Below are 12,063 nucleotides of genomic sequence, written 5' to 3'. Positions count from 1 at the left end.
TAACAAGAACGAGAGCAAAATAATTCTTAGTATACATGATTACACCATATATGTTTTGAGAAAAGATTTTTTTTAGTGGTGATCCACTTACCCCACCATGGTGAGGCAACTGGATCATTTGGCGCAAATTTTCAAGTCCCACATACTCAATACATAAAAATCAGAAAAATCTAAATAAATGACGATTTGAAGTATATTAGTCCCTCATTTGTTATCCACAGAAAAAAGTTTGAATTACATTATTTACGTAAGCTGTACGTAATAATGAAGTTGACTAATGATTTTTCTGTATCCACTTACCCCACGGTACCTTAATTGAAACAAAAATTCTCAGGCAATACTCTGACAGTCCGCGTTTTTGTTTTGTAGAGCCATGTAAACATGTCGGAAACGCATTATACAACACATATATATGCATTAACCATTGAAATATCGTAAAATTCATTTGTTTCCCAACCAGGAACGAATAACTTGAACCTGTCTACGTATACTCTATTTTGATTTAATCCATAGTTAGGTATTGTTCAGTAGTACAGGCATTATCCACAGATTATTGGTATTTCACTGATTTTTTTTTATGTGATCTATTTTTGCGCAGTTTTTTTACGCGTTTTTTACGAGCCACCGCGTTAATTAAAAAAAAATGTAAAGAAACAGCGTTAGTTCAAAAACCGACGTGTCAAAAAAAAACCTATATAAAACAATGTTCTACATTAAAATTCGTATGGTCGAGGTAATTTTTTACGTCGGTTTTTTAAGTCGTTTTTTTTAATTAACGCGGTTTTTCCCGGAATATCGACCGACGTAAAAAAAAACCTCAGTGTATTATGGTATTAAAAATATGATTTGAAACAATTAAAATACCTCGTTCAGGTATTAGAAAGTTATTGAGAACTACTTGAGCATTAAATCACAGTGTTTCCTTTTGATATGTACGATTGAAGAGTAGATTTTCATCATTAACACAAATGTTACATTTTTTGTTTGTTTGTTTTGAAAATGTACATGGAAAGGTAACACTACTACTATTACATCAATGATGATACAGTGCTTATTTGAGTTACACGCCGCTTCACTGGCTCAGTTATTGATTAAAAAATAGGTAAACATTTTCTACTTTATCGGTGTATGTTCACAAATATTATTACACACAAACACATAGAAGCCATAGACAACTGTTACTATAAAAGATTTATGTGAATCTGATGATCCGTTCTTAAGCCAACTCATGACATACAAACACCATTCCAGTTTCATTTATATAGATGATATTCCTTATCAAATTACCTGCTTTTCAATAGAACTCGCATGAATTATTTGAGGTATTTTACATCTTATGCATGGCTCTTTCATATCTTATGCAAGTGGTAAGTATGGAAAATAATCTGGTATGGAATACTCTAGTTTGGTAGTCAGCATAAATTTTCATTTGCTCGGATAACTTGTATGCATCTATGTAACTTTGAAGGGCTCGTGCAGTCTCATTTTTTATTTGAATGTGCTCAAATTTTGGAATGACACACTTGAAATAGAGTCGATGAGCGGTGTGGAGTAAAACATTCTTTTAACCACCCTATTATGCAAACCATATTTTAGTATCATACCATGATTAGGATTGTTCAGTAGTGCACTCCTCAATTTGGTATTGTTATGGTATTGGAAATAGTATTTAATATTTGAAATACGCAATGAAGTAGTAAAGAAAGCTGGACAACTTATGCCTGTATCGACGCTACACAAGCTTCCATCATTAAAAAGAAAACAAAAAGAACTCTATTTTCAAAAAAATGGAATGTTTTTTATTAAAATTATAGCTTGTTAAGCATGACTGGAGAAAATATAGCTGCTTAATTTCTAATTAATAATCCTTACAACAGTAGAACTTATTAAAATTAAGTCAGTGTTTTAGAAAATATTAGTGAATAGCTTTTGTAACAATAACTCGAAAGGACTATCTTAGAAAGAAGGGAATATTTCTGATTTAAAACTTGCAGCTTATAATGACTATATGTATCGAGATAAACAAGCCTCAGGCTCGTTTTGAAGTGAATTGAACAATCTCTTGGTTACTTACTTTTTTCTTTGAACAACCCTCTGAAACTCTTTTTGAAAATAACTGATATGAAATGATCTCAATATAAACCTCAGGTTCTTTGTAGTTTGTCATCCAAATTGCAGCCAATTCGGACAAGTAGAAGCTGAGATAAAAATCTTCAAACTTGGGCATTTTGTATGGAAAACAGCATTTGATTACTAACTTTTGTACTGTATTTTTGACTGTATTACCCACAACAAATATTGTGCTATATTCTGAAGTATTCGAGGTAATGGCTCTTCGGGGTAATGACCCATTCAGGGTAATGGTTTTCGGGGTAGTGGCGTTCAGGGTAAAAGCATTCGAGGTAATGGCGTTCGGGGAGGAGGAATGGAGCCCTGCTTGAGGTATTGAACTACTATTGAAAAATTTCACTTCTTTATGAAAATTCATCATGCCTGATTCAATCACACTGCGGAACACATGTTTGTCTCAAGCACCAAAATAACGCTATTCACTTAATTTACTTGCTGAATCCATTGACGTTTTCAAAAATATCATAGCAGGTCTAGTTTTTGAAATATTGGCTGTTGAAAATGCAAAATTTGTCTATATAAAATAACTTGCATGCAAGTTTGCCAAGTTGTATGGCAATTTATTTGCTTCATTTGCCACAAAATTCAAATTAATGTGCATAACAATACTTATCAACAAATTTTATAATACTTTCGATGCTCAAAAGTTATTTTTGATGGTTTAGGAAAGTATTGTATATCGCGATATAAGAGTAGCCGAGAATTTTGTATGGAGACTGCAAGCAAATTGAAAAAATCAATTCAATCTAAATTTAATCATGCAATTTCAACCAAATCATATCTGTAATGAAATTTCATGTCAAATTTTGCATGCTTGGTGGATAAGATCACAAAAAAGTTTGATAAATCATACTTAAAAATTTCATGTAAACATCAATGAAACCAGAGTTTCTTTTTACAACTTAGGCGACCTGTAGCTAAACATTGTGACGTGCTAGAACATTTCTGAGAACAGCATCAGATTCAGCAACCCAAAATCTACTAGAGACACATAATTTGATCTGTGAGAAACGTAAAAATACCATTTTTGTTACGCTGTGTTATGAGTTTCTTATTCTTCTTCTTCTTGGTATTACGTCCCCTCTGGCACAAGGCCTGCTCCTCAGCTTAGAGTTCTTATAAGCACTTCCCCAGTTATTAACTGAGAGCTTTCTTTGCCAAGGTTGCCATTTTCGCATTCGTATATCGTGTGGCAGGTACGATGATACTCTATGCCCAGGGAATTCAAGGAAATTTCCATTACGAAAAAATCTTGGACCGACCGGGAACGAAACCAAGACCAGAGCTTTTAAGAATCATGACCCGCTTGCGACACTGACGGAACCAGTCTTCTCACTGTCATTAGGCGAAACTATATTTCAAGTGCTCAATCCGTCAGGTCGCAATGACGGGGCTCTCATGAGAGTAATTTTGAAGTTGTTTTGCTTTTAAAAATTCTATCTCATTTTGGAAAATTGTGTTTGATGAGTAAAGTTGATATTGTTTCACGATTCTAGCGATATAAATAACAATCATTTCTGATAATGAAATAAAAATGGTCAAGTTTGCAATTCCATCACAAGCCGTAGCGACAGAAAAATGAAGGAGAATTTGAAAAAAGCCTCTGTCATTGTCTCGCCGTCCGATGACAGTGAGAGAAGCATCTATGTAAAAGTCGCGCGACACCCTCTATTAACATTGACGCTTTTCAGCACTGACCAAGACACCTTCAACATGGTTGTGCTTTGTAGCCGCGGACTTTAACCACTCGGCTAGAATTTGCATGTCAAACACATTGTGTAACATATTAGCAAAAATATTTCTGTGATGTTCTGTGACAATTTGTAATAAATTATTACTTTATGTGTTTTTTTTAATTCAGCTGATTCATAAACAGTGGGTGATTGAATTGTGTGGGGTGACTGTACATAGATAGCGAGGGATTGCTGTTGCAGCCGGCACGTATTACATCAAGAGCCGGCTCCAGTTCCACTTCTGACGTTAAGTATTACAATTGGAGCGCTTCGAAAGAGAGATTGATTCAATTTAGACGTCAAAGCAACGAGAGGATATTATACGACGGCCTGCTAGTCGACGCCTGGTTCGCATACAGGGTACTCCAGTGGAAAACAACGAAAACAGTGAGTTTTACGACCAATTGAGCTGGGAATTTGAATCAATGAGCCATCGAATCAGAATTTAAATTAAACAGATGTTAGTCAAGTTCAACTTTTCAATGCTTTTTAGCACCGCTGTCTGTACAGGGTTGGTAGCAAATAAGGGGGGTGGGACATTCCCCATATAAAATAGATATAGACTTTTTAAGACTTGCATCAAAATAATGACCAAGTCCCTAAAAAGAGAGCTTATATCAGCCCTGCCTGTATCATCAAATATCTTCCGTATTTTCATCGAAAGGTACTAAACGAAAAGATTAAATGAAAAGGATAGCACTCACTGCGTTCGTAGCTAAACATAAACGCTCATCTGTATTCAAAGGACCCGCTATGGGAAAAACTATCGAACCGGATGGTCGGTCCTCGCTCGCTACTAAACCGGATGGTAGGTGAGTACTTACTCGTGATGCCGCACGTCCGTCAGGGACCGATTCAGCCAGATCATGTCGCTGGCCAGCAGGTTGAATTGATTCTCCTTGAACTTCTCCTTCATTAGCTCCTGCTGGCTGGAGGGGATTTTCACCGGTTTGCCTGTGGAAAATCAAAGAACAGGCATCAAGTTGAGTATGTTCGGTATATCGTACATATGCTCGTCAATGAGGCAAGGGGAAAGTCCATTGCCGTGGGTTGGAGGTGTGTGATTTATTTATGCAGGCGAATGGCTTACGATAGGAGAAGGATTAATTAAAAGTATGGCGGTTTTACGCGGAGGGGCGGTTGGTGATTATGAGTGTTTTGTGTTTAATGCTGTGGTGCGATTATGGTGGAGTAGGTACTCGAATGAACCGACTGGACTTCGAGAATGCTTTCTGATTTAAGATTGATTGCTGAAACAACTTGTTTTTTTTTTGGTTTTTTGGGTGGATAATATAATTAGTATACTGGAAAACAATCACCGAGATGAAAACGTATAAGAGATGGAGTCGGTGGTTTGGCAACTACCGCATTTACTTTCTAAGCAGACCCTGATAAACAGAATATAGGGGAAAACGGACGCCCGCCGGGGTAAGACGTGGTCCTTCAGTTTGGCATGAAAATGGCGGTTTACTTGAGAGTTCACCAAACACTTTGCATAAACACAAGATCTTTGACATTGCGAAGCATTTAGGGTGATACTTACATTAAATTTTTCATAACAAATATCAAGTTTTATAATCGTTTTAAAATCGAGTCTCTCTCAAGCTGTCAAAAGAGCGTATCATAGGCAACTCTAAACTGTTGAAAATAAAAACGGTAATCTTGTCCAAGAGTCAAAAATAGTACAGGAATACAATCATAAGTTGTTTTTGTTCGATAATATTGACATCGCACGTCTGACAACGCTTTTTCTGATTACTGCCTGAGGACAGTGAGACTTAAGGCGCAAGAGAAAATGGCACAAAAGTCAAAACTGAAAAAGCAATTTTCTCCTGTTAAAACAACAAATTGATGAAAATAAAAACCCACAGCCTTTTTATTTGGCAAATAAAAGAGCTGTGAGTTTTTATTTTCTTCGATTTGTCCATTTAAAAAGAGAAAATTGATTTTACAGTTTTGACTTTTGCACCATTTTTACTTGGGCCTTAACAGCTTACGGTACCGTCACCCGCATCGTCCTGAAACAACCGTGTTCAAGCATCGTATACACACTAACAAGGAAGAGTAGAAGCACAACGAGAATAGTCAAATGAGCGCCGGCAGTACAAAGACGAACGTATTAAATTCTAAGTCACAGTGGAACACGCTGTGAACTAGACTATCGAAATGCATACATTTTGCAATACGAAAGCTTTATGTATCGTTTTAGCATCAACTCACATCAAGGCGTCGATAAGCGCGTGGTGTACGCACGGGCCTATCGATCGCAAGGTCCTTGGTTCGATTCTAGGTTGCCGCGAAAAACATTTTCTGTTTTATTTTGGTTTTATAGCATAAGCAAAGCTATGAATTTCAACTCAATTTAATGTGGAGAATTTTCCTATGTATTTCAGTCCATTTGCCTAAGTGAATGCGCATGTTTTTGGGTATTAAAAGTCCATCCCGTTCATGTGAAATACGAAAGCTTCGTATCCTGTAATGATGGGAGTTAACGAAGGTATTTTAAAACAAAAAGAATAGATTCGTCAAAACTTTTACGAGGAACACTGGTTTCTGTTGAAAATCTCTTAAGATATCATCCATACTCGTCGACAGGGATCTGCTAAAACTTTGAAGGTAGCAGCAGAATTATAATTTATTTTACAATAAACATATCCAGAATTCTTCTTGAAATCTATCCAGAAAAAAACATCGACTATCTTTTCTTCTTGCAGATAGAGCTGTTATTTGTGTATATTCTCATAAGTTAAGGCTGCATCATTTTTACTCACTTGGTACTTTTCAGGTGGTAATATTTGCTCTTATTTCGCAATAGAGTAACGCATTGTTCCGTTCACCTTATGCCAATTTTGTAGCACTAAGTGAATAACCAGATAAACTCTTGGGAACCTCAGTATAAACAATACCGGAATAGGTTGGAGCCAAATCTTTGAACAATGTTGTATATTATTGAGCTATGTCCAGGAATTACAAAGTGTTTAAAAAAACACCAAAGCTGAAGTGCAGTATCTTAAGGTGAAGATCAATCGAAGCCAAACCTCAAATTTTCAAGGGCACGGATCTAGAGAACCGAATACCAATTGAAGCTGAAAACTTAATCGATTGGTCACCACCAGCTATTGATCAATCGATTAAGTTTTCAGCCTGAACGGATGTTCGGTTCTCCAGATTCGTGCTCTTGAAAATTTGAGGTTTGGCTTCGATTCATCTTCACCTTAATCACAGTTTTAATTGACCACTTTCAACTCAACTACTAAACTTCAAATATTCAGCGCTCGAACTCACATATGTGTGATAGCTGTTAATGCCAAACTCAGGATACAACCCAAGTAACATTTTTAGTTTTTTTTTTATTATATATCGTTAAACTCATTTTAGACTTATTAGTCTTAACATTTTTAATAAAACTCCGTTAAGCCCGAAAAGGTCTACACTACATGAGATGCGGTAGTGCCGTTTATACTATTTGTATTTGCATTAGCTACAGAACCGGCACTGCCTATCCATAAATTGGCTTATTAGAAACTAGAAAAGTGGAAAAGGTCGTTGAGATTCTATCAAAATAGCTAAAATAGCCCTAAATTTGCTTGAAGTTTTTTTTTCTCTAGTATCAATTCAGGGTGTCTACTCATTTACAGTAAAGAAATTCCCTGATATTTCCAAGTTTATTCAGATTCAAAAAATCATTCCAGGTTTAGGAAATACTTTAAAATACATAAATGATTGACGAATAGTTACATTTAAGTGACTGAAAATTTATTTTCAAATATAGGTAGTTTGATTTCGAAATCAAAAAATCTAACAATAAATTTCAAAGTTGTTTTCACTTTAATAAAACAATATTTGTTTATCTGTTTGTTCTATATGCGGAAACAACTTTGAAAATTTTTGAGAATTTTTTTTTTTTGTCAGTAGCGATAGGGGTAGTACTGGGACTCTTAATCTGCCCTAAGCTCTTTCCCAACATTTGCTTTTATAAGCCTCTATTGCGTTCATCACACAGACGTTCCTAAGCAATGTTGCTCAAATGGTCACTGTGTACGCTAGCAGCAATCAGCCCTTGCCGTAGTTTTGCAGTCTAGTTGTTCAGACTACTATCAAACTATGATAAGGCCTGAAATGCTACTAGAGTGGTTAAAGTGAAGAACGAAATAGTTTTATTAAAAGGTCCTCATTCCCCATTTCATTTCATCACTCACTATCGTCACTTTTATTTTCGACACTATCACGTATATCACCGATTATCACTCATCAACTTTCGTAATACACTTCAGATATACTTTCCATTATATCACTTTTCAATTTAAATGTATTCAATTTAAATGTATCATTATTTTTATTGCTGTAGAGTCATTACTTCTCAAACTACGATTTAGCACTATGATCAAGAAAGTTACAGTAAAAAAAATCACTTTGATCCATTCTTCTGCACTCGCACCTTCACAATCACTAAATTTAATAACGACGAGTGTAACGCACAGTTCCACCAAACACCCATTTTTTTTTGGAAATCAGGGCTGGTAGCGACTGATAGTCTCAGAAAAAAAGAACTTTAAAGAACTCTAGCTTAAAAATGACGAACATTAACTAAAAATAAACCTTTTATGAATTATTAATATAAAAGTAAACCTAACATGAACCTTGGCATGACATTGTGAATCCTCATTCAGACATTCAGACGCTCAGACATTCTAAAAATATTTCTTGGACTTCCTTGTGAAATTATGACCAACATTACTGCTCGGTTTACTGTGATTTTTTATCACATATTACTCCAAGGACCTCTTTAGGAGTTTGTTTCGTGATTTTAACGATCTTTTCATGTCGTTCTTCGAAGAATCATTTAGATACCTTCAAAAATTCAATCTGATTTGTTTTCTAAGAAAAACTTTATTAAAACTACACTCCTACATCTACCACGGGTGGGTTTCTACATTTTTCTTTTTACGATCCATGGTTTTAGCTCAAAATATTATATATTGATTGGTTCTTTATCATGGCAAAGAAATTACTTCGATGAATATCGTTTCAGACATTTTTCAAGGAAGTCCCAAGTTCTCCGGAAATTTATCCATTGATTCTTTCATTGATTTCCTTAGAACTCATTCCATTTTTTTTTTTTCAAAAAATTAATCTCAAGGAAGTCTTTAAAGAATTTTTGCAGTTATTCATCTTGGGTTAGAAATGTTAAGAAAAAATTTCATCCGCGTGGAATTACTAAAGAAAATCCAAGTGTAATTTCCGATGAAACTTGTGTGAGTTATAATTATGAATACCTGTGAGAATTTCGGAAAGAGCTCCTGGATTCTTGACAAATTTCTTTCTAAGATTTTCTTTATAAATTGCTAAGATAATAAAAAAATCGAAGCTTTGAGTAATGCCCTACAAGACTTTTTGATGAAATTCGAACAGAATGCACGAAAAAATATCTATAAATGATCGGAACAATAACTGTAATTATTGCTGTAGTATTAACTGGTGTGGAACCTTGAATGAAGTTATGAAGAATCCATGGAGATTTGTAAATTATATTTTAAAAAATATTAGTGAAGTGTTTGAACCGCAGCAATAATATTTTGATTAAACGCTGAAAAATTTTTCTAGATGAATCCCAGGTGCAATTTATCGAGGAATTCTTGGAAAAGTTTGTAATAGATTTCATCGAACAATATCTTAAGGAAGTTTTGAGCGATCCAGCTGAGTTGTTGTGAATGATTTTTTGAAAGAACTCTTATAAAAATGCCTTTATAAAATGAACAAAATGCGTAGGAATTATTGTAGGTTTTTTTTTTTTGTAAAAATATCGATTTTTTTTTTCGAAAACTCTGGAATAAACATTTGAGGAAAAATTTCTGTAGGACCTGTGGAAAGAATTCTATAAGTAACACTTGGAGAAATCGGTGGAAGAATCGGTGGAAAAACATCTGCTTAGCTTAGTTTAGACTGACTACACATATCAATGGTTGATTCCATGATTGACCGAAGTCAGTGAAGATGCACAAATAATCAACTTGAAATTCGGCTGGGATTGGTCGTAATAGTGCCTCTAATTATACAGGGTCAATAACGGCGCCGGCCACGTCCATGCAGTCAGGTGGGATTGGAAGAAGGAATGTTAATGTGCAACCTTTGCTATTTGAAGACCGTGTTTACCTCTGCATCTCCACAAAGAATACTGGGAGAGTTGTTTGTTTATGGGGAGGATCGTTGAGTCACAGGATTCACTTTGATAAGTAATTAAACCATGATAAAACAATTATTAGAGAGATATAAACATGCAAATAAATATTATATTTTCAATTAAATAATGTCGATACTCTAAGTTGAACCATTCAAAGTTTGTTGAACAAATAGTTAAACGCAACAGCTGTCAGGACGACAGCATGTGTTATCATATTTTACTCATATGAAAAGAAAAACAAAACTCGATTAGCTGCACCATCACAGAACACTTCGCCACTTCTACAAAGGCGAATCATTCAAAGTTTGTTGTATAAAGTGAACCTTTTGCCAGTCTACACTTATAGTGACGGCCCACCGTTGTAACGATTAAGTGTGCAGTCATACATAGTTTACAGATTTGAAATAAAATCATGAAACGAGCTCACCAATTGATTCTACATCCTTGATTTTAGGCTTCACTTAATGCATACTGACTGAGAAACAAATAACTCTGGAGACGTGAGAAAAATAACAGTTTTTTTCATGCAAAAAATCGCTTTGACAAAACAAACAAAAACACGAATCTAAAATCAGTGGAAAAACATCTGGAGGAAATACTGAGATGTTTGCTTCAGAGTAATCTCTGTGAAAATTACTGAAGGTAGTAGCGTAGTAGTGCTCTGGTGGAGTTCTTGAAATTATTTCAGAAGGAATCTCTTGGGAAATAGTTACGTAATAGTCTCTAAAGGTTTTTCTGTAGTCTCTAGAATGTTACACCAGAATTCACTGCAAGCAGATTAACCCCTTTTTTCCCACGACTTTGATTGACTACTAATTTATGAACAAACAAACAATGATTCAAATAGTTTATTTTGTCAGAAAATTTGTTGTTTGTTTTACAATAGTAAATTGATTGTTTATCAATAGTTTTACTATTCAAATAGTTAGTACTTTTGGATTAATCTGATGAGTATAGGATCATAATCTAGTACTCATCTGGTTCCGTTTGTCTCAAGTTCGTCGAAAATTCATGGTGCTCTGGAGCTACCATGGAAAAGAGAGTGTTAAGGCAAAAAAGTTACTTAAGAGACCATATTGATTAAATTTCGTTAGAGACCTTAACCAAAATTAGACACTTTTTAGATACATGTATTAAAATAGTAACCCAGCCTTTAAAAAAGGGACTTGCTAACATTGAAATATACAATTTTTTAGTACCTGTTGTAATTTTTATTCTTTTTCTACAAAATTAATTATTTCATATGCCGATGAAAAATACCCAACTGGAACTGGGAATCGTACTTGCCTTTACCATTTTGGCAATCCTAAGTCCGGTTTTTTTTTGTTTAGACAAGTTTTATTCGGAATAAATAGAAATAAGTAAAAATTAAATGACTGAGTACCTAAAGTAGCGACGTAATAGCGGCGCAGCCAAAAATTTTATTGATTGAAGAGATTGTGTGTTACGAAAAGGACATATTCTACCATATATTACTGGTTCGAAATATTTTCCCTGAGTGTAGCCGAAATTCCCTGAGATTTCCAGGTTTTAAGGTTTTTCCAGGTAGTAGACACCCTGAAACTGTTGTGGTAAAGTGTTTCTATAGTATAGAATCGAATAAGAAAAAAAAAAACGAATACCGCAACTATTGGAACATAAATTATACCACAACTAAAGAAACAGTATATCAATAGATGCAGTGCCGGATTTGGGTAATGGGTGGCCCAGGTCAGATCTCATGAAGGGGCCCTTAATACAGAATTTAATGCAATTTTCCATGCCACATACTGGAATATTAAACTTGAATTGTAAATAAAACGTTGTCTCAACATTTTCAATAACCAATTAAGACAAATAAGAATAAATAATCTAGTTGATATCATGGAGTTATTTTTCAAGAATATAACAACTTTGTTTCAGACGGCATAGTGCTATACTTCCCCAAATACCACTTCCCAAAATAATCCGTTTTCCAGGCCAGTTGATTTTAAGTAAGGTTTCTGGAATTTATAATGATAATAGGTGCCTTACAACGTT

The 12,063-nt window shown here is 34.8% G+C and overlaps 1 protein-coding gene across 15 annotated transcripts in view; it reads right to left on the bottom strand.

Moving 5' to 3' along the window:
• The window catches only part of LOC5577563 (polypeptide N-acetylgalactosaminyltransferase 5), a 367,508-nt gene that overhangs the window by 78,957 nt on the left and 276,488 nt on the right, over positions 1-12,063 (bottom strand). For all 15 annotated transcript variants that reach the window (XM_021846257.1, XM_021846247.1, XM_021846248.1 and 12 more), the window contains one exon: positions 4,688-4,817. In XM_021846257.1, coding sequence (XP_021701949.1) covers positions 4,688-4,817 — 130 coding nt within the window. The remainder of the gene's footprint in view (positions 1-4,687; positions 4,818-12,063) is intronic.

The sequence above is a fragment of the Aedes aegypti genome, chromosome 2, assembly GCF_002204515.2.
Source record: "Aedes aegypti strain LVP_AGWG chromosome 2, AaegL5.0 Primary Assembly, whole genome shotgun sequence".
In the NCBI taxonomy this organism is placed as follows: domain Eukaryota; kingdom Metazoa; phylum Arthropoda; class Insecta; order Diptera; family Culicidae; genus Aedes; species Aedes aegypti.
This window is presented reverse-complemented; position numbering and strand designations above follow the sequence as displayed.